Raw genomic sequence first — 24,075 nt, 5'->3', positions numbered from 1 at the left:
TTGATGTCTGGATACATATTTACAAATTACCCCCAGCAGTGAAATCCTCATCAAACTCTTGCCCATTCCTGTATGTAATAATTGTGCATGTGATTGGCAAGTTTCCTAATACAGTTCTTGCAAAATCTTTTTTCGTTGTATTAATATAAAGTTGGCAATCCTTCTGACCATTCCTAGTGGCATAGCTCCACTCGCCACAGTTTCTCGGTGATGGTTGTTTTGGTGCTGCACAGCCATGTGCAGATGCAGCCTTCAGTCCTCAGGAGCTCATACTCTCTGTAACCATCTCAGGCTTCAGCTCACTGACCCTTTAAGCCAGAGAACAGAAATGGATGCCAACAGGAGCTGGACATCTGCTCTTTCTCCAAACATGAAAATAAAAAAATTCATTGGCTCACTTTTATCATCATTTTCAGGTTTTACCTCATTTGTGACTGAAGCTTTTTGGCATCACATTTAGAAAGTTCCACTTTATTTTTCTGTTTTTTATTCATAATTTTTCCTTCTTTCTTCTGGATATACTCTTTTAAAAAAACCTTTTTCTTGAAAAGCATACTTGAAATATCATGAACACCTCAAATGAATACTTCATATATTTGAATCATAGTGTGTGATATTCTTTTAACATTTCTGCATTTTCCAGTTGTTTAATAAAGTAATTGTTTATTTTAAAAAAGAGCACTTTCAGCATTAACAAAAAGAAAGGAAGGGAAACACTTGGCCTAAAGAACAAGTCATGTCAACCCAACCTTCTTTCTTTGAGAGAGTTCTTAGACCGATAGAGTGGGGAAATGAAGTAGACAGAGTCTGAGTATCTGAAGTGAGTCTGACCCTATCCTCAAGCTATTTTGGTGGGAAAACACAGCAGGAGGGTCCAAGTGCATAAGCAGTTGAGGAAATAAGTAGTTAGATAACCATCCAAAACTTCTGATGAGCAATGAATGCCAACCTGGAAGGCGGATTCTAGTACATGTCACAAATCTTTATCAATGGCATTCTCCAGGTTACCACCTATATTAATGATCTGGATAAAATTATAGAAAAATATGTCCAAAAACTTAGGTATGGTGGAGAATATGATGACAGGCTGTAGCAACCAGATCAAAGAAGATGGAAGTCAATAGGGGAAATCAGTATATGACTCTGTACTTGGATTCCAGAAATACAACCACATTTATGTATGTAGAAGCAGGCAGATTTTTTTTTTTTTTTTTTGGTGGGGGGAAGGTTGATGGCACATTCATTGTGATCAATGAAAAACTGAGATGTTGGCTATGTTAATAGAAGCCCAGTATAACTAAGGAAAATAGAAAATAGTGATAATCTAGGTAATCATATATTGACAAGACCACATGTAGACTGCTGCTTCCTATTCTACTTCCTTCTCAATAAGAGGGACAAAACTGCAAGATGTTCCAGGATGAGTAGCAATATTGGTTCAAAGGACTTGAACTCTACTCTTATCATCTGAGGAATGGTTGAGGAACATTAATAGAAATGAGAACCATCATCCAGACATCTTTTGTACACAAGCAAGGGAAGACTTTCTGTGGCGTGAGGAACAGAATCAAGACCACTGGGGAGTCATACTTCAAGAGACAGTTTCTAGCATTCAGAGGTGTGCCTAGAGAAAATAGACTCTGCTATAGATATTACAGTTTCTTCTCTACTTCTGGGTGCATGGAGGACTCCATTTCCCCACCTCACTTAAGTTAGGCGTGGCCATATGACTGGTTTTAGTCGATGAAACTTGAGTCAAGTAACTGTAGCTTCTGATACAAAGCATTTGATTCTGAGTTTCCAACTCCAGCATTCTTTTCTCCTGCCTCAGTGAACAGTGCAGCCTTGTGTTAAAATGGAGGTAGACATGAGCAGACATTTCTCCAAAGAAGACATACAAATGGCTAACAGACACATGAAAAAATGCTCAACATCACTCAGCATCGGGGAAATACAAATCAAAACCATAATGAGATATCACCCCACACCAGTCCGAATGGCTAAAATTAACAACTCAGGAAACAACAGATGTTGGCGAGGATGCGGAGAAAGGGGAAGCCTCCTACACTGTCGGTGGGAATGCAAGCTGGTGCAACCACTCTGGAAAACAGTATGGAGGTTCCTCAAAAAGTTGAAAATAGAGCTACCATACAATCCAGCAATTGCACTACTGGGTATTTACCCCAAAGTTACAAAAATAGTGATTTGAAGGGGCACCTGCACCCCAGTATTTATAGCAGCAGTGTCCACAATAGCCAACATTCATTCAACAGATGAATGGATTAAGAAGATGTGGTGTATATATATGTGTATGTGTACATACACACACACACAATGGAATAGTACTCAGCCTTCAAAAATAATGAAGTCTTGCCATTTGCAATGATGTGGATGGAACTATAGGGTATTATGCTCAGTGAAATAAGTCAGTCAGAGAAAGACCAATACCACAGGATTTCACTGTTGTGGAATTTAAGAAACACAACAGATGAACAGAGGGGAAGGGAAAGAGAAATAAAATAAGATAAAAACCATAAGAGACTCTTAACTATAGGAAACAAACTGAGGGTGCTGGAGGGGAAGTGGGTGGGGAAATGGGGTAAATGGGTGATGGGCATTAAGGAGGGCACTTGGTATAATGAGTACTGGGTGTTTATGCAACTGATGAATCACTAAATTCTATCCCTGAAACTAATAATATACTATATGTTAACTAAATTGAATTTAAATAAAATTTGTCTTAATTTAAAAATTAAAAAATAAATGTACCAGCTTTGGTCTCTGAGAACCTACAGTGACTGCAGTATCCCCCAACCACCACCACAACCCCACTTCAGACCTAGTCATGCACCTACATTGGACATGTTGGTTTAAGTGGGAAATACACCTTTAGTGTTTTTAGCCACTGAAGTTCATGGGTTTTATACTTCTGCATAACCCTGATGCAATATTGTGATTGCTTAGATTGTGATTTCTGAATGACAAAAAATATTTCTCATGTGTATTTGGTCTTTGTCCCTGGTTTCTAGCTCACAGTTTCCTCAGTCCTTGGAATTTCCTAAGTGTCAATGGTGATCAAGGTGTCTTTTGTTATGTTAATGAGGGTGACTTTTGGACCCCACCCAAGGAGGGAGCTGGTTGCCAGGAGGATCAACTTCTGATTAGAGGGTTAGAACATTCAGTCCCATAGCCCCACAGTCCCACCCTACCCCTAGCCCACTGGACCTCTGGGGAGAGGTGAGGGGCTAGAGGTTGAATCAGCCAGTAACCAATGACTAAGTCAATAATGACTATGCAGTGAAGCCCCCATAAAAAGCCAGAAGGACTGGGTTTAGAGAACTTCTGGGTAGGTGATCACATGAAGATTGGGAGAGTAGCACTTCTTGAAAAGGCATGGAGGTTCTGCGCCCTTCCCCACATACCTCACCCTATACATCTCTTCTATCTGACTGCTCCTTAGTTACATCCTTTTACAATAAACTGGTCATCTACTAACATGTTTCTTTGAGTTCTGTGAGCTGCTCTAACAAATTAATCAAACCTAAGGAGGAGGTCATTGGAACCTTCAATCTATAGCTGGTAGGTCAGAAGCACAGGTAACAGCCTGAGGCTTGCACCTGGCATCTGAAGTAGGGGGTAGGTGACAGTCTTGTAGAACTGAACCCTTAACCTGTGGAATCTGATGCCATCTCCAGGTAGACTGTGTCAGAACTGAGTTGATTTCTCAGAAACCCTGCCAGTATCTGAAGATTGCTTGGTGTTGTAGAAGGGGAGGAACCACCCCCCACCTTCCCCCCACACCACACACACAACAGAATTGGGTCCAAGAACCCTCAAAGACCTGACTAACACAAGTGCCTTCAAGAAACCGTGATTTCTTGTGACGCAGCAGTAGCAGGACACACGTTTGATTCTTGAGACTCACACACTTGCATTCTTTGCCTTTTATTTTCATTGCTACACTACATTCAGACTGTTGCTGGAGGTATAGCTTAGTAAACTGGAATTTTTAACTGGTTCTAGGGCCTCCTGGGAGATGATCCAAATAAAGCAGGCTAAAATGATTCTCCTTCTAAACACAGTCTTCTGTAACTCAACTGCATGCCCAGTAACATCACAGGTTTATGGATTTTGTCCACTTGGGGAACAGCCAACAATAATTAGTTTACCCAGCAAAGATTTGATTGCCACACGAGCACACACACACAACATTAGCCATGAAAACCGTGAGGTTCACCAAAAATCTCGGGACCAAAGTGACTTTTTGAACATGAACTTTGTAGTTTGATTCTTACACGTTCCTATTGACTGAGCTATTGCCAAGGGTCTGTTTCAGCCTGTGCCGATAGATGCATTATTTATTTATAGTTTCCCAAAGATGGTCCTGGTGCCATCTACTAACTCATGCCACAGTGTACTCACTTAGTGTCATTGTTAAAGTTGTCCTGTGCTACGCAGTAGCAGTATCTGATATGTTTATAAGTGGTTCTGTCTGGGGAAGAAGTTTATGAGGTCATGGGAGCCAGGAAGTGAAAGGAACCAAGTATGTACCTAGCCTGAAAAGAAAAGAAGAAATAGAATTAAAAGGTGATTCCAGTGGGGGAAGAAATGGAAAGGACAGATTTAAAATTATAATTAAAAATACATATGTATATTTTTTTCTTTATATAACAAACCAAACCTGCAACTAATTAACTGGAACCTCACTTTTGTTGTTCACAGGAGACCAAAATCAACTGCGTTCGCCTGGCTACAAAAGGTATGTTGGCATGTCGTCGTCTGTCTTCAGCTGTTTAAGTATTTCTCCTCCTAGCCACACAGGGAAAGTTGAGCCAGTAATTACTAGAAATAAAAAAGAACTGTTATTTTCACTGGAGTCATTTGCACCTAGGTATTAATATATACTGTAGGTATATATTAATAACACAGTTCCTAAAGCATAGTAAGAGCTCAAAACATATTTGTTGAATCAGTGAATGGATGGATGGATGGATGGACGGACGGATGAACGGACAGACGGACAGATGAATGGATGAATGGACTGGTACATTAATCAGTAGAGTGGTGAATATAAATTTACTCAAATATTCTTCTGCTATATATTTTCATTATATTTGGGTCTGTGTTTATGTGGGTATTTTTTAGGTATGTCTATCAAACCAATCTTCTGAGCTTTGTATTCCTTTCAACTGGGTTTGGCTTTCACAAATGAGGTGATAGTGTCGGTGCCTTTAATAATGAGAAAACAAACAGTGCATTGTTATGTAGTTGGCATTTTCAATACTTATCCCCCAAACCAAGGCAGCATTGTTCAGGCTCATCACTTTTTGTTTTCCTAATTATAATTGAATTGCCTGGCCCTTTCAATTGGTACATGTTTCTGTTTATTACTCTTTAAAAAAAAAAAAATCAATGAATGGTTTGTTATCATTTAACCTATTACAAGGTTGAATGGCTAGAAATCAGGTTTATCTTTTTGTTATAGAATGGATATTTTTAACAGCCATTCTCTCCATATAAACACACCAAAATTGGAAAATTGTTGTTCCCTGCATTTATTGACAGCCCATATCGTTACATAGGATGCTTCCTCAGAGATGACAGTTACAAATATAAGTACACATATAATCACAGGCATAAACCATGAACAACGACGATGACCCAAGTGCATCTATACATATGTGACTATATACACACATGCACACTCATTCAGAGGAAAGTGCACGCGTGTATAGGGGAAGAGGAAGAGCTGAGGGGTGGGGAGAGAGAGAAGGAGGAGAATATCTACGGTTATTTGACAAAATATACATGAAGACCTATCACTCGTGACTTCCAGTATTTTGAAAAAAAGCCAGCTCAGTGTGTAGGCAGAAGACGGAAGATGATACAGGAGGGAGAAGATGGAAGCATTAAGGACTCACCGTGGTAAGAACTCACTCTGATTCCACATAAGTCATGAGAGGCTGGCGTATCCCTCACTTGTTCACTCTCAGGAACTCAGGCTACTGGACAGAAAGAGATAAAATACTCTTTGTGAGGCAAGGGGAATTGATGGCCTGCAAACAAAAGTGGCACAAATCACAGGCTTTGGCAGACTTTCCCACTGAAGGAAACAGATAATCCAGAAGGAAGAACATCATGAATAGGAGAGCACTAGAGCTCCAGACTGCAAGCAGGACAGCTGAGCGTTTGCTGTGTCCAGCTTAAAAGAGCAGCCAGTAGAGGGAAGGAAACTTAGGGGGAGACCTTCCTCACCTACTGTGATTGTGCTCCGTGGCTCCCCTCCAGCTTTTGACCTCTAGACAAGGGAGGGGTTGAAGCAATTGCTCTGCCATCCATGGGCTTGTGAGATTCTAGAGACACCCTCTGGGACATAAGCTCCCCCTCAAAGGGTAGTTGGTTAGATCTTATTTTCTAAACTGAGAATCAGGAACATGTGGATGGATGGGCAATAGGTACATATGGGGACTTTGCGAGAGAATAATTAAAACTCTACTCCCCTGGCGATTCCAGGATCTACTGAAGGCCCACAATGCCATACTTCTCCAGAGCTGCATTGCTCCTCTGCAGGAGAATTGCAGTGGTCTTTAAAGAGCTAGAGCAGAAAGCTTGTACCTCTTCACAGCATAAGGATTTCTCCTCCTGTTTGACCTTTAGGACACAGTCTTCCTGAGTGGAGTGTGTGCTCATATAGCATGTGGATGTATGGAAGGATGGGAACAAGGTGAATGCCCAGCTAGCTGGCCAGGTGCTAGCCAGGCAGGAAAGAGTCAGAAGTAGATTCCAAGGATTGACACCCTCACTTTCCAGGTCCGCAAGGGCCGTCACTTCAGCCCAGAGAGACAAAACTAGGAGTACCTGGAATTGGACCGAGAGCTGGACAGTGCCAGTCTTGTGGAGTCCAGGGAGTTAGCCCTCTCAGCACTACCTCAGATAAGAAATTACTTGTTGAAAAAAAGCCAAGAAAAAGCAAAGAAAAGGAGACCTGTATTTGGTTAGTGTCATCTCTGTGCCTTGAATTAGCCTGGGAACATCCAGGGTCAATTAAAGGCAAACCCTCTCTAAATCAGTGCACTGCTCATGAGGACTCTGTGTCAAGGATCTAAGGCCAGGAAGCCATATTTGACCCATCTCTTTCCTGAATCAAATTCCCCATTTTGTGGTTTTGCCAAAAACACTTTTCCTTTTAACAGAGGAAAATAAGATACTGGGAATCCTGCAGGCGTCGGAGGTAGATGAAGGGCCAGTAGCATATTCCACTGGCCACCCAGCTCCCTCCACACGCTTCCATGTCCCTGTCATCATGGCCTTCCTTGAGGGGCTGCCAGTGAGCATCCAGCCTCTGGAGTGTGATCACATGTGCAAACTTGCGGCCACGGCCCTGGTGATGAAGCAGCTGGCTGGTATTCTGTCCCCGACCCTGGTGGTTCCGGATGGTGTCTATAGCCAACTGTGTGAGTCCCGCAGAACTGGAGGGTTCATAGGCAGAATGTAACAGCCCCCAGCACCCAGGCAGGGTCGTTCTGCCCTGACCCCAAGCGCAGCCCCTCTTCTGCTAGATTCCATACCTGGCTCCAGCATGGGGCTCTAACTCTTGCCTGTCTTTAACATCCCTATTAGTCACCCAAACTCTAATGTAGTACTGCCCAGTTTAGAAGGTTGCAAAGCAAGGGACCTGGGTTAGTTTTCTGTGGCTGCTGTACCACCAGCTGAGTGACTTAACAAAATTTCTTGTCTCACAGTTCTGGAGGCTAGAAGCTCGAGGTCAAGGTTATCAGTAGGGCTGGTTCCTTTGAGGGCTATGAGGGAAGGATCTGATCCATGCCTCTCCCCTAGCTGCTGGCAATCTTTGATATTCCTTGGTTTTTCATCTTTCATGGCATTCTCCCTGTGGGCATCTTGTGTCCAGGTTTCCCCTTTTTTATGGGGACTGGTATGGTTAGGTTAGGAGCCCACCCTACTCTAGTTTAATCTCATCCTAAGTTAACTAATTACATCCACAAACCCTATATTCTGAGACATTCTGAATATAGGGTTTGTAGATGTTACATTCGGAGACACTGGGGGTTGGGATTTCAACATATGAATTGGGAGATGGACACATAGTTCAACCCATAGCAGGACCCATACTGTTAGGGGTAGTGTCCATGTGGTTTCCATTGGAGCCTCTGAGTATTCTTTATTCATGGTATAATCCCAGTAGCTTTTAAGGGTGTACAAGGAGAGCAGGAACTAGCCCTGTCAGAGGGGGCTCTGGTGGTGAGCTGAGGTTTAGATTTGACTGCAGTTCCCTTGGGAAGCTCAGTGAGGCTGCTTTGGGCAGAGGATCTGCAGGTTCTGTGGAAGGAGCCCTGGACAGAGGGTAAACACCGTGGGCCATCTGTACACACTGAATGGCTAGGTCTGTGACAGCAGGACCCCTCTCAGACCCCACATGATGTATCAGGTCCTGATCCAGTCATGTTTCTAGGGTCTGAGCAGGGCCCACCTCCTGAGAGGTAGGCAACAGCACTGCCGGTTGAGAGGATCTCTCTTGAGGAGCTCCTTGGTCTTAACTACTAATTTCCCCATCACATTTTGCCATGGCAGGAAGTTCCTGGCACAATATTGGAACTTCAAAAATGCCTGCTGAAATGAGTAAATGCATGAAGCCAGCATCTCACTATAGCAAGGGTCAGAGACCTTGAAAGTCTCACTTCATCTTCCTGAAACTCAGAGGCACCATATTTAAAGTTATGCCCATCTATTCATTTATAGAATATTTTTTAACACACCTACTACCAGTGCTTTGATGATAAACCTGCTCTTTGTAAAAGAAAACCTCTTATTTATAGTCTTTGTTGATCTCCAGGATATAAATATCCCCACCATGTTCAATCAGGTTACTAATGGCTTAACAACTGGCTTTCAAAAAAGTCAAGAATGTTTAACAGTTAGCTCTAGCAAGCTGGCACAAGCCAGCTCCAGCACATGAAGACCTTTACCCTCCAGTTTGTTAGAGGATCAGGTGATACAGTAAGCGTACGAGTGTTGTACTGCAAAGTGTTTTGGATAAAATTATTGTCGATGTATGTTATTTCCTCTATATAGTCAGCTCGCTCAGCATCTGTGAGCTGGGCACTTTGAAAGGAACTATGGTTTTGTGGTGAATCAGCAGACATGGTTCCTGTCCTCATGGAGCTCACGGTCTAGTGTGGAAACAGACCTTACATGAATGATTTTAACAGATAATAGTGGAGTTATGATTGTGATCAGTGCTTCCAAAGAGGAGTGAAATGTACTGCATGGGGACTAAAGTATCAGTGGTGCCAAAGGCTCAGGCAATAATGGCATATATGGCCCTGGGCCATCATCTGGGGCTCTGCGTCTCTGGGACTGGTCTAGTATAGGAGGCTTTGTGTCTCCCTGTCCATCATCACCCCTTCTCACCTAACACTGGGGAATTGCATACCACCAGAACCAAGGGTAGGATTTGGGAGGCCAGCTGACTGAGCACCTTAGACTGTGAGAAGAGCCACACCCCTGGCCCAAAGCCCCTGTAAAGGGCCAAGTCCTCTGTATTTAGAGAGGATTTAGTGGATAGATACACATATCACCAGGGGACACTATTTATTTACAGAACCACAAATTGAAGGCACAGCTAAGAAGGGACTGTGGGGTGGGAGTTTGGTATGTGCTAGTAAAGGGGATAATTCTAGGATCAGAACAAGCTCACCTCCAAAGCTTTGAAGGCAGTCTTTTTCATTGATGGGGGACTTGTTGGCACTGCCCCAGATTCACATTCGTCTTCACCTTGTTCCTCAGCCAGGGGTTGCCTGTGATTAACTTTGGCTGGAGATTTAGAGGAATCTGAATGTGAGTTCAACCATAGTGGGGAAGTAGAGTTTATCAATGAGCAGATAAAGGCAAATGCGAGCTCTCTTAAGACAGATTCCCTAGAAACAGAGCCTGGGGCAGGGATTTGGGTGCAGTACGGTATTAAGGGAGGGCTCTTGGGAGAAATCTGTAAATGAAAGAGGGAAGTGGGGTAGGTAATGAGAAAATGCTAAGCAAGAATCTATTCTCAGATAAATTGAAGCCTACACTAGATATGGGTGAAGTATAAACCTCTCCAAAGTTGTTCTGCCTTGAACAAGACCCAGATTTCTGCCTCTTCCTCCATAACAGTTAGTCCTTGGTACCCCCTCTTCCTTTCCCCTTCTCCCTCCCCTCCATCTCTCAGGTGGCTCCAGGGGAAATGGCAACCCTGAGCCCTACACACTTGTCTGGAGAAAGTCACAGGTGTAAGCCCTTAGTCTCAACACTCACAGCAGCTGGGGGATGGTACACCAACTTGAAAAGGGGAGAGTGGCATCTACCACAGTGATCTTCTTATACAGAGGATATGTTTCATCATCGGGTTGAGGGATAGCAAAAAGATCATGGAATTGCCTCCAATTCAAGAGTTGAAAGAAAATTCTAAAAGCCTTCTGCTTGGGACACTGTACTCTGGGAACTTGTTCAGAGCCATAGAGAGAAAACTTCAGCTAATGGGTAAACATTAAATTTTGATTTAGAAACAGAGAACTATTACTCATTCTTTGAAGGGAGGGCAGTACAAAGATTACTTAACAATGGTGTAGTTAAAACAGAAAATGTAAAGACAGGGCAAGTAAGGGGGAGGTGCATTTAGACCTGTTAAATAATGTTTACCTTTCATCTGGAAGAGGAGGGATGGGCTCAATTTAGGAAGCAGGTTGAAGATGTAAGCTGAATCTGCTCAGAGGTGACCCTTGAGAAAATGGAGCACGCAGAAGTTTAGGGTGGGATACTTAGGCTGCTTCCAAGGTGCTAAAGCTCAAGGAGGAGGGGGGAACAGTCTTTCCTGTGGACGATGATTATCCCATGTGGTGGAAGATGCCCCTGCTCCAGGCTGCAGCTGCTGAAGGAGGCCCCTGAGCATCTTAGGTCATGCCTTTCTGATTCAGAGCAGGCCAAGCGGAAAATGGTTTCCGATCCAGAGGCTCAGTTCTAAAACCATACCAGTCAGTTTCTCTTCCAGAAACTGATGTCTCAGTTCCACTTGCTGACAGGGACCTCACTTCTGTCCCAACGAGTTCCTTCCAAACTTGGGACACTTCATTTGGAGGGAGCTTCAATATCATGAGTCCATATATGGCTCCCAGTTATCTCTGCCAGTGAGTCTTTGAGGCCACATAGATCCTGTCTGCCTTTTCTCCTTCCAGAAAATAAAATTTGCTTTCTTTGACTTTGTCCGCCTGCCCTGGTTAGGGTCAAGCAGGTACTTGTTTGTCTGCCCTCTCCCTGTTGGAACCTCTCTGGCCACCAGCAGGCAGCAGCACTCCCATCTCTGGCACCAGCCATCAAGGGAACACAGCTGGCTCTGCAGACTCCTGCTGGGTGTGCCCGAGTGGCAGTTAGAAAAATCAGCTTTGATTTGATTTGCAAACTGAGCCTAGTCATTGAGACAAAATAAATCCGGAAACCCATAAAGCCATTTGCAGAGTTGCTTTGCAGAAGACAGCCACAGTTTTAATCTAGTAAACACTCTCTAACGATCCCATTAAAACAACCCCCTCGGAGTAGGTGCTGAAAGCTGAACTCCAGAATAATGAAGCATGAGATAAGGGGCCAGTGTCACCAATAGTTCCATGCTGCCCGGTGGTAGTGATGGACTAAAACCATTGTCCCAACGGCAACAGGCAAGAGGCATGGGCAATGGTCTTTTGTAATTGTGGCTTCTTTTTATAATGGCTAAGCCTGAGGTAGACCATTTCATCCAGCATTTTCTCTTCTCTCTTCATAATGGATTCTCACCCCTGCAGAGACTGGAAGGACAATAAATACGCCTTCTCCAGTGAGATGCCCTCATTTTGCAGATGCTAAGATTGGAGCCAAGAAGGGGAATAATGTGTCCGCGGATTCTTTGTCCATAAGAATAACATGTCACAGGTGGTGTGAGAAGCCAAGCATGATGTAGGAATTGTCTGCTGTCAGATAAGAAATGCCCACTGCCTGCCCTCCTCTCTTCTGTTAATCCAATTCTATATGGAAGTTCTATCTTATATGAAGCTGCTTTGAGAGGTTGCATGGAACAATGGGGAAGTAAGTCACCTGGATTCAAATCCCATGTCCAAAACTTAACTGTTTGACCTTGGATAGATCAATCCCCTATGAGTCTATCACACCCCTTTTAGGCCAGAGGTCATTAATTCTTTCTCCCAGTTATTTGAGATAATGCACATAAAAGGTCAAGAATATAACAAATGATAAACATCTTGGGCTTCCCTCCTTTGTTCTTCTGAACTTCTCTGTTAAGAGAGCCAGAGGCCCAAGCCTTTCACTGCTGTTCTCTAAGGAAGAAAAGCCAAAGCCCGGACTCTAGTCATTTCTCATATGATTCCACAAATCACATGTTTATCAAATGAACTCAGGCTAGATCCAAAGTGCAGAAACAGAGGCACAGAAATGATGCTGGCCTCAGCTGTTAGTATTTAACCTCTTCAACCAAGGGTTGTTGTGTTTAGATGAGATTCTACATAGCAATCATATTTTTATTGACTAAGTGTAGCATTTTGCTCATGCACCCACTAGTCTTTGACTGTAGCACTTTTTCTTTTCTCATCATCTACCCAGCAATTTCAGGAGGGACTCAGGACCACAGGATGCCCAAATCTAGCTATGGTAGCTGGAGTTGAGACCCTACTTATGAGAGGTAGACTATAGTGAGTCAATCTATTGGAAAACTCTTGGCTATTGTTCAGTCCTTAGAAATCCTACCAGACTTTCAGAGGGGAAAGCCCAGGGTGTGTGCTTGGGGGTTAGGGTAGGGTAGTGCTGTTTTCCCCTATGCAAGCCCAATGAGGTGAATTTTCCATAATGGAGGTTCTCAGAATTCCTTGAGTGTGACAAGGTCGCCTTGACCCTTGGCCCCTTTTGTTCCCACCCAGTGTTCTCTAGGCCCCAAAATGCCAAAGGAATAATGTGGCTTTTCCTGAAGGTTTTGTGACAAGATAGAAGAAGAGAATTCCATCATAAGTAGACCAAAAATAACCTAAAGATGACATTCAAATATCCCAACCCGTTAATATTTTCCTTGCTACAACCACTGGTACATCTCCTTAGTCTTCTTCTGTCCTTCTCCTATCCCACTCTCTAGACTGTTCAAACTACTCCCCACCACAACAATACCCATACACACCTTTTCCACACCCCACTCAGGAAGACAAAGCTGGTGCAATGGAGTACAGGAAAACCAAAACCACAACCAACACCTGTCCTTTAAGCATGTCCCTGGGAAGTCTCAATTCATCCCTGTGAACTAGAAATTAGAATTATCTACACAAGACCTGAGACACCTGAGTTGACCTTAGCTCGAATCTGATGCTCCAAAGCAATTGCATCTTACAAAGGGAATAGGAGGCCTTTTAAAATCATGAGTCAAAGAAAGGGGAAAATCTGGGTAGGCTGAAGACAAGGGCTAGAAATAGAAGAAAGCTCCATTAGAGCTTTCTCTGATGGGGCTTCAATGTAGTGTTGAAGGAGGGGGTAGTGAAGGGGCTTAGTGAAAATTAACCATCTACTGTGTACTAATCACAAGGCTGTGGATGCTGACATGAGTTTACAGGTTTACAATGTGATCTAAAAAAAAAAAAAAAAGAATCAAAGTCTGGTATGTATTACACACTAAATAAATAGTGGTCATGTTTATTACCCTTACTTAAGAAATGAAGCAGTAGAAGCCCAGAAGGGTTGAATAAAGACCTCAAGGATCCACAGAATTGTAGCTCTAACTCCAAAGCTTATGGCATTCCCAGGGCACCATTTTGAATCTTGTCAGTGATGTAGACTGGGTGAAATTCTATGAGCCACTGTCAGAGTCTGTTAAACCCTTCCCCTGCCTCTTTTCCAGTAATAATTGATAGTAGAATCTTTAGGGTATGATGCGTCTTCTGTCTCTCTTCAGTAGTGTCCAGGCTAAGTCCTGGAATCTGTAGCAGACCTGGTGCCACAAAGAGCCCTCAGCCTTCTACATTACTATAATAGATTGAAGCTGATAAACCAAGAAGTTAGTTTGTCTTCAAGGTTATCAGCTCCAGTGTCATATTTAGCCCATCAGCATCTCTCTCTACTCAACATTCTTTGCCTTAGAAGGGAATAAAAGTCAGAAAGGAAGTCTGAGGCACTCAGCATTCTGACCTCCTTCTTCTTTGCACGGTCTTACTATTTTCATTAATTAATTAATTTTCATATAAATATATATGAACATAGGCTGGAAATATGGAGAGAGTGGAGTCATGAATCCTCTAATAGAAAAGCTGTATGATGGGGCAACCAGGTGATAGAAGAGAAGGCAAGGGACTACTACCTTTTCTCCTGCTGGATTAGTTAGGATAGGAAAGGCTTTGCTGCAATAACAGATGAATACCCAAATATCAGTAGCTTAATACCAGAAAATTTTCTTTGTTGTTATGTCATCTAGAATACATGTGGCCTCAAAAGACCCCACAGCAGGGAAAGAGAAGGTATGGGGTTAGTAACCTGGATCTTGAATACCTCACTTAGAAATGACTTGTGTCACTTCTACTTACATGATGTTGATGGGACTTGGATTCTTCTGTGTGCCTAAGAAGGAGAGATAGGCCAGGCACCAGGAAACACTAGTCATCTCTACACAAAATGTATGAGCCCCTTTCCTATTTCAACTTCCCTTTGTGTCTTGCTGAGACCCATGATCCATCACTTATCTTCTGCTATTCCACCCACTGGGAAAACCTCTTCCCATCCCAACACCTGTCCATCTATACCTCTGTTTCTGCCCCTCATAGCTGAGCACTCCTGCTCGGCAGAGTTGCAGCCCTAGATTGGTAGGGTGGGGAGAATCCTCTGGGCCTGTCAACCAGGCTTCAACTGTTTTTCATTTATTCCTTAAAAGAACTTCATGAGATATTTATTATTATTCCCATTTTATAGGTAGAGAAATTGAAACTCAGAAATGTCATTTTCCAAGTGACACAGCTAGTAGGTAAATACTAAACCAGAATTTCATTTATTCATTTAGTTCTCAATAAACATATATTGAGTGCAACTTACTATTGATTGTGGCCTCTTGTCCCAGAGAGGTTAAGAACTTTGTCTTTGGATTTGGACAGTCTTTGATTCTAGGCTGGAAAAGGCATTTAACTGCTCTATGTCTTGGTTTCCCCATCTGTAAAACAGTGACAATAACACCACTTATTTCATAGGGCTAACGTAAGAATTTAATGGGCCAGTGCATATAAAGTGCTTCATGTAATGCTGAGCTTATAATAAGCACTCTACAAATAGCTAGTGGGAGAACAGCATACAGATAAATTATATCAATACGGCATGATTAAGTACGTGATGAAGGTAAATCCAGGATGCTATGGGAGCAGAGAAGGGAAACATAAATCAGTTTAGGGAGTGCCTTCTCAGGTACATGGTTACTGAGACAAGTTTTGAAAGAGTGACAGTTATCATATTGAACAAGGCTAGAGAGTAAGGCAGGGAGTTCTTCTGGGTTGAGGAAGTAGCATGTGCAGATTATTGGAGGCAAGAAAGCATGCCACTGAACTTGAATGGGTCAAAGCAAAGGGATGGATGCCAATATGACCAGAGGCCAGGAGTGATCAGAGATGGGGCTGAAGTAGCAGGCAAGGCCAGGATACCAAGGACTGTATGTAGCCCTGTAGCACGTATATGAACATGGTCCTGAGACCATGGGAACCCTTGGAGGTGCTTAAGCAGACTGCCTTAGAAGACAGATCAGAGATGGGGTTCTGGGGCACAGAAAAGGCAAGACCATGGGGGAGAACAGGTAGGAAGCCACTGAAACAGGCCAGGTGGGAGCACTGGAGTCATGTCCTCTCTCAAGCCTTCTGTTTCTTTTTCTGACATGTGAGCCATGTCCTGCCTACCTCCACAGGTGGGGAAAAATTAATAAAAATAGCCACTTAGAATAGGGGTTGGCAAATTGTTCTGTAAAGGGCCAGATAGTAAATATTTTCAGTTTTGCAGGCCATGTGGTCTCTGTCACACCTGCTCAACTTTGTCATGGTAGCACAGAAAGCAGCCATAGATCAGAAATATAAAATGAGCGTGACCGTGTTCCAATAAAACTTTATTTATGGACACTGAAATATGAATTTTATATAATTTTCATGTGTCATAAAATATTACTCTTCTTTTTGGTTTTATTTCCCCCAACTGATGAATCACTAAATTCTACCCCTGAAACTAATAATACTCTTTATGTTAACTAAAATCAAATTTAAATAAAAAATTAAAAAATAATACATAAAAATTAAAATAAGTAAATAGCAGCCCATTTAAAAATGTAAAAACCATTCCTAGCTCACGTGGCCACACAGGAAACAGTGAGAACCCGGATTTGACCCACGAGCCACAGTTTACTGACCTCTGACTTAGCATGTGCTTTGAAAATGGTGAAGCTCCTCGTACCATTAAGGGAGGAATATTACGATGACAGTTGACTGGCAGTTATATATATATTTTTTATTATGTTATGTTAATCACCATACATTACATCATTAGTTTTTGATGTAGTGTTCCATGATTCATTGTTTGCGTATAACACCCAGTGCTCTATGCAATATGTGCCCTCTAATACCCATCACCAGGCTAACCCATCCCCCCACCCCCCTCCCCTCTAGAACCCTCAGTTTGCTTCTCAGAGTCCATAGTCTCTCATGGTTCGTCTCCCCCTCCAATTTCTCCCCCTTCATTCTTCCCCTCCTGCTATCTTCTTTTTTTTTTTAACATATAATATATTATTTGTTTCAGAGGTACAGGTCTGTGATTCAACAGTCTTACACAATTCACAGCACTCACCATAGCACATACCCTCCCCAATGTCTATCACCCAGCCACCCCATCCCTCCCACCCCCCACCACTCCAACAACCCTCAGTTTGTTTCCTGAGATTAAGAATTCCTCATATCAGTGAGATCATATGATACATGTCTTTCTCTGATTGACTTATTTCACTCAGCATAACACCCTCCAGTTCCATCCACGTCGTTGCAAATGGCAAGATTTCATTCCTTCTGTTGGCTGCATAATATTCCATTGTATATATATATATACCACATCTTCTTTATCCATTCATCTGTCGATGGACATCTTGGCTCTTTCCACAGTTTGGCTATTGTGGACATTGCGACTGGCAGTTATATTTTATAGTATTTCACGACATTGCTCAAGCTTGCGATTTGTGTAATTTTTGTTGAAATTATGTGCTTCCTGTTTATCAGTTGGTCTGGAACACCCTACCTCTCCATTTTGCATAAGGACTTTATACAGTTTTGTTGATGAATCACTAGAGGAACATGCAGGCTTTCTCCAAGCATAAGACACCTTCCTGCCTTTTATATCATTCTCTTTACAGAGACGAGTAGTCGGTTTCAAAGGGCCAGGAGCATTAGTCTTGCAAACCAGGGTTTAAATACTGCCTCTGCCAGTTACTAGTTCTGAGACGTTGAGCAAGTTATATCAATGCTCTGATTCATTTCTTCACTCATTCATTCATTTATTCAACAAATATCCACAGAGTCCCTACTACGTGCCAGGTACAAGACAAGGTCACAGGAGTGCTTAGTAAATGAAACGCAGTGACTACCTTCAGGGAGCTTACAGAGTTGAGGAAAAGACAGCCACTAATAACAGGGCAGGGTTATCGCTGTGAGAAAGGAGGACCAGGGGGTTATGGGAAGACAGAGCGGGGTATCTACCCCACACACGGTGAGACACCAAAGACTCCCAAGAAAGCAGTTCCAAACTGATTCCTGAAGGATGAGCAGTTGCCAGTCAGGTAAAGGGGTAGGAAGGGAGTGTATTCTACACAAGGTGACGAGCCTGGGTAAGGCCTACAGACAGGAACGTGGGGGGCTGTTGATAACGGAGAGGATTTTGTTGCCCTTGGGGCAGAGAGTGTGGAGGGACAGGCAAGGATCTCATCACTGAGGGTCTGCGAGCTGGGGGAGGGGCTCTGAGGTTTCCCTTACTGATGCCTTTCAGCTGTAGGGTGGAAGGTACATTGAAAAGGGGGCAAGACCGGAGGCAGGAAGACCAGCAAGGAGGCTGGTATTTTAAGCAATCCCAAGTGAAGCGTGAGGGTGGCTTGAACCAAGTAGAAATGAGATTGGAGAGAAAGGGAGAGCCTTCGAGAGCTTTCCTGGAGAAGAATTACTGAGGCATGCTGAATGATTAGAAATGGGAGGTCAGTAAAAAGGAGAGGCGAAGGCTGACTTCCAGATTGCTAGACTCCCAGATCGCTACATGGGTGGGGCCACCATTTCCTAAGAAAGCAGAGACTGGGAGAGAAAACACAGAGTGGAAAGATGATGGGGGTTCGTTTATAATAAAATTGACCTTTCCGGGTTGCTCTCAGTCTTAGAGACATTGTTAGTGAAGTACCTGGCAGAGTACCTGGCATGTTGTGGGTGCTTGATAAATGCTGACTCTTATTCGCGTTTCATTTTTAAAAATCTATTTCAGGCCTTGTTTTGTTAGAACACAATGTTCTTTTGCTATTTAGCGTGAGCTCTTCAGAGCCACAAGAACTGTAGTTTTGTTCACGGTGCCACACGTTTTCATGTGTGTTTCTTTCTCTCCTTCTCTTCTGCATGCTGCCTGGGGACTGGCTTCCTTGTGGTCAGCACCAATGGGCAGCGCCCAGGTGACCCCGGGGACTCCACTCTGCCTCCTCACCACAGGTGACCACCAGAGCCCTGGGCGGGTGGGAAGGGGTTGAGAGTGGCTCACGCTCAGGGCGTCCTCCGGGCCAGGTGCACCAGAGAGGAACTGGCAGTCCCTCCACACCACCCACCCATCCACCCATTCACCCACCTACCCATCTCTCCATGCCTCCCTTCATCCATGCATCTATCCATTCATCCATTGTACTGATGCTTACTAAGTACCTACTATGTGCCAGGCACTGTTCTAGGCATGGAGGGATACAATGATGAGGAAAGGAAGACATGTTCCTGTGCCTTTCTGGGAAGAGAAAGAGCCACACTGATCAATGTACAACTGTAACCATGAGGGGGGGCTACAAAGGAGAGGTGTGTGGTGTTCAAAAGAAACACACACACATACCTGGAGTTAAGAGCGTGTGTCCCTGGGTGGAAGTGACAACTGAGCTGTGGTCTGAGGTTGGGGAAGAAGTCGGCCTACTATATCTGTGCTTAGGACATGAGTAGATCTGGCTATGATCCCAGGCCTCCCCTGTGTGCTGGACTAGCCCTTGAAATGTGATGGTCCCCACCTCTCCTATGTGTTAAGCAGGAATCCTAACAGCTGCCTCTTAGGGGGCACCATTTGCTTCTAGAATCTGCATATGCAGAGCCTTCTGGAGGTGTGTTCCGAGACCATACAAGATAATGAGTGTGAAAGGGCTTGTGTGGAAGTGCCCAGCCTAGAGTAGGTACTTGTGTGAAGGAGATACCAGCCCCTTTCCTGGACGCTGTAGTTTGATTGCATTTCCCATAAACATCTGCCACTCTTCAAAGACTGGGATGCAGAGACCACCTGTGTCAGAGGCTGATGCCCATAGCAGGCCCTACAGACGAAAGAGACCCCACTGACCTAGAGATGCTACTTCAGGGCCCTTTCTTGTCAGTGGAAGTCTTTGATAATTTCAAATCATTACCTGTCACCTCTCTCAGAGTGGTTATTCAGACAGTGGCCTCCTTTCTACTAGTCCCTGACCGGCCACTTTGTCACGGTGGGAAAGGGGGTGTGGCTGGCAGGGATGACAGGAGTCTGGCCATCCAGTACCTCACGGTCCACTTCTGTCCACCCCCTTCCCCAAAGTCAGAAATATCACTGCTAGTGAATGTCTTAGGCTGGGCTCTGTACACACGGAGCCTGAGATAGGGATTCCTGTGCAAATGACTCATTGAGGGGTATTCTCTGAGGAAGGAAAGGCAGGAAGGCAGGCTAGGGCAGGATGTGGAGGCTTGTCGCAGCCTGAGCCCACAGGGGCCTCTGGCGGGTGGGAGTTGCTCTTACCTTAAGGCCAAGGCGCTCGCAGTTGTGCCGTGGTACCAGCTGGCCGTTAGCTGTGGGCTGCTATGGGAGTGCACAGGCGCCTGGAGAGGCCCCTCGCCTTTGCCTTATGGCCCCTATGCCGGTGAGGAGATATCTGTGAGCCGTTAGCAGCCAGCACCCATAGCAGCTGGACGTTCGGTGTGCCAGCCTGGGAAAGGAGATGTGGGCAGAGCCTCAGCAGCATTCACTGCAGCCCAGCTTTCCCTGCCGCCAACCCCCATAGCTCAGGGTGTCACTGCCAACGCCCCAGGAATGTCATCGTAGCCACTCCCTACCTATAGGACCTAAAGCAAGTTGCATAGCATTTTTTCACCTGCAAATCTAATTGTCACATTCAGAGTCCTATTACAGATCACTATTAGGCTACCCTAGAGACTGCCCTGCTCAACAGCCGCACGTAGTAGGCCTTCAGGAAATGCCAGTCCCCTACCGTCCCCAATCATAGGCCCACCAGCCTCACCCTCACCCCCAAGGTGGCGGGGAGTTGCATGCAGTTGCCTGGTCACTCACAGCGAGGGGAAGGGACTCTCACTACTGTGCCCACACCCCCTCTCCTGAGACACCATGCGTCCCCAGAGCCCGTGTGGGAGCTCCATTCCTGCAGGGCCATTGTTCTCTGGCATCTCTTCAAGTTGAGCAGTCTGATAATGTTTTCTTTAAACAGAGCCGATTCCATATCAGGCACATTTGTTCTTACCTCTTGCCTCTAAGGTGTCTGAATGTTCCTCCTCTAACAGGTTTATTTCATTGCGTTCCATTTGTTTCTCGGCCCCATTTGATGGGTGAGGTGCCTGCGAGTGTTTCTCTTGGAGCAGAATGTCCCTTTCAGAGGGTGTTTTTGTTCCTGCTCATCCCCTGGTAGCAAGAAGGGCTGGTGGAAATAATAACTGCCGGCTCTGAGTGACAGGGCTATTAGACCCGAAGCTCGGACTGCCTTTTTCTGGATCGGCACCAGCTTGGGGAACCGCAGACCCTCATCTTGTAGCAAGGAGATGCTGGGATGCGGAGCGGAGCCCCCTTCCGGCCTGGCGATCATGGGCCAGTGATTTCTCTTCTCTGGGCTTCCTTCTTTTCTGGATAAGTGGGGACCATGGCACCCCCATCCATATTAGTCGTGAGAACTGAGTATGGTAATCGCCTTAAGCTGTTCTCTCAGCTCACTTCAACGAGCTCTGCAGGTCTCTGACTTCCTGGCTATGCTCTGGGGCAGGGTTCCTCAACCTCAGCAAGAGGGACATTTGGGGATGGGTGATTCTCTGTCGTGGGGGGCTGTCCTGTGCATGGTAGGATGTTCAGCAGCACCTCTGGCTTCTACCCACTAGGTGCCAGTAGCACTTCATCCCTCCGTTACGGCAACCAAACTCTATCTCCAGTGTGCCATGTCCCCTGAGGGGCAATAGCTCCCCCTGTGGAAATCCTCCAGAGCTGCACTGTTCAATAAAAATAGAACTGGGACCATGTATATAATTTGACATTTTTTTTTAAAGATTTTATTTATTCGTCAGAGACATGGCGAGAGAGGGAACACAAGCAGGGGGAGTGGGAGAGGGAGAAGCGGGCTTCCCGCAGAGCAGGGAGCCCGATGCAGGGCTCGATTCCAGGACCCTGAGATCATGACCTGAGCAAATGCAGACACTTAACCAACTGAGCCACTCAGGCGCCCCTATAATTTTATATTTTTTTAGAGTCACATTAAAAAAAGAAAAAATAACAGATGAAATTAATTTTAATAGATATTATTTAACCCAGTGCATATAAAACATTATCATTTTAACATGCAATCAGTATTTTCAAATTACTAATGAAAGGTATTTTACATTTTTTTTTTTTTTTGCACTGAGTCTTTGCAATCTGGTATACATTTTCCACTTAGAGCACATCTCAATTCAGATACTAGATTTTAATCAGTTAAAATGAAATATAACCTTAAAAATGTAAACATTATATTTAATAAGTAAACATACTTTGTACTAGATTTTAAATTTAAATTCATTAAAACAAATCATAACATAAATTTAAAATTTCAGTTCCTCAGTCACACTAGCCACATTTCAGGTGCTCAGTAACCACATGTGGCTTAGTGGCTACCATCTTGGACAGCGCTGATCTAGAGGCAAAAAGATATCTTGACCATCTTTGTGCCTAGCTGGTGAACAGAAGTGTATATGCATAGAGAAGTGGCTCGGTAAATGTTCAATTCCTTTGTTTGATTTTCACACACACACACACACACACACACACACACACACACACACACACATACACAAACACAGGGACATTTGATAACGTCTGGAAATATGTTTAGTTGTCATGGGTCGGTATGAGGGTGGAGGCCGGGGATGCTTGCCTTGCAAAAATAAGGTCTTGTGGCCAGGGTTAAGTGTTTTTGTGTAGTGGGCTGACTTGCGGCTGCAGTGGACAAATGACTAGCTAACATTTCACCTAAAGGACTTGGGACCCCATGGACCCACCATGGCAGGAAGTACCGCTTCTCTGGATTTTGCAGTAACTCAGACAGGCCTCCAGGGAGCAGTCTGGGACCCTGGGTCCAACTAGAGGCTGGAGAGGATGCCCTCATGGTCAGCCAGGCGCCCATGCTCTTGAGCTGAACCCCTGCCAGACCCAGATTCACCGCCTTGACCATGCCCAGTGCCCACTGTCAATTCTCCACAAGGAGAAGGGCTTTGGGACAAGCCCTCATATGGAGCCCAAACTCTGTTCCTTAAAACTGGGGGAACTTGGGCACATCACACAGCCTTTCTGATCCTAGGTCCTCATCTATGAGATAATGTGGATGAGTCCCAGCACCGCCAGGCTCACTGGTGGTGAGGGTCGTTAGAGAACAGGGGTGCATTTCTGGCATAGCTCCTGCTTGAGAGGGTATCAAGTACACCTTCCCTCTGTCGTTCCTTTCTTTCCCGTCCACTTCATGTGAAAACTCTCTGTTGTTGTCTTCCTGGCAGTTTTTAAAATCAGAGCCTTGCCACAGTAGCAGGATTCAGGCCATAAAACACTCTCAGAGACTGCTTTGCCTCTAAAGCAACTTGCCCAGGGATGGCTTATAAATTCTGGACCCAGGTTGAGTTTCAGCCTTTGGGATAAAGCTGTGTGGGGCCAGAACAGATGGGGAAGCAGCACGGCAGCCTCCCGAGGGCTCAGCATGGTGCCTGGTGGCCTCTACAGCCTCGACACCCTAGGGCTTCAGCAACCCTCCCAGGGAGGCTGTGCCCCCTGGCAAAGGATGACAGGTGGTGTGAGCACAGGAGCTGGGAGCAGGAGGACCAGATGTAGTGCCCTGGAAAAGGCTAAAACCCAAGCACCCACCGTGAAGGGACCATGCTGGGCGGAGAGAGGGGGAAGGAGACCCCCAGTGGGAGACACAGCCTGCCAGGCTGGCTGGAGAGAGGTGGCAGCTCTGGGGGAGAGTGGCATCAGGGATATCTAGCGAGATGAGGAAAAGAACAATAGGATAGCCGAGATGTGTTACAGACTTCCTATATCGCATGCACGTGCAAATGGCTTCCCATTATTCATGTATTTCACCCATAGGGAGCTGTTAGCCTTCCCATTTATGGATGTGGAAACTGACGCTCTGATCATTGGCTCTCTCACAGCTCAGAGATGATAAATTTCTCTGGACAGTCTGCACTCCTACCCAGCATGCTCTATGCCAAGTGTCCACATTAGTGAGCACCCTATTATATGCGAAGAACCAGGAAATACCAGAGCAGAGGGGTTCAGCACTATGTCTCAAAAACCACATCATGACTAGCAGTGGGACTTGGAGCCACAGAGAGGTTACGTAAACGGTCCCATTTCTTTATCAGCAAAATGGGGATACTAATAATAACTTGTTGCTAAGAGGACTAAGGGAGAAAAATACACATTAACTACTTGAATGTGTGCTGTTGCTGTTATTATTATCCTAAACCCATTGTACAGATGAGGAAATTGAGATCCAAACAGGAGGAAGCAGGCAAG

At 44.7% G+C, this 24,075-nt stretch overlaps 1 protein-coding gene across 11 annotated transcripts in view; it reads left to right on the top strand.

Moving 5' to 3' along the window:
* The window catches only part of PTPRT (protein tyrosine phosphatase receptor type T), a 1,164,533-nt gene that overhangs the window by 925,670 nt on the left and 214,788 nt on the right, over nt 1–24,075 (top strand). For 6 of the 11 annotated variants that reach the window (XM_027622221.1, XM_027622216.1, XM_027622215.1 and 3 more), the window contains 2 exons: nt 4,723–4,759; nt 18,699–18,755. In XM_027622221.1, the coding sequence (XP_027478022.1) occupies nt 4,723–4,759; nt 18,699–18,755 (94 nt within the window). The remainder of the gene's footprint in view (nt 1–4,722; nt 4,760–18,698; nt 18,756–24,075) is intronic. The other 5 variants (XM_027622224.1, XM_027622220.1, XM_027622223.1 and 2 more) reach the window with 1 other exon arrangement.

This window comes from Zalophus californianus, chromosome 8 (assembly GCF_009762305.2).
Source record: "Zalophus californianus isolate mZalCal1 chromosome 8, mZalCal1.pri.v2, whole genome shotgun sequence".
In the NCBI taxonomy this organism is placed as follows: domain Eukaryota; kingdom Metazoa; phylum Chordata; class Mammalia; order Carnivora; family Otariidae; genus Zalophus; species Zalophus californianus.
The sequence above is the reverse complement of the archived record's forward strand: the minus strand, read 5'-3'. Positions and strand labels throughout refer to the sequence as shown.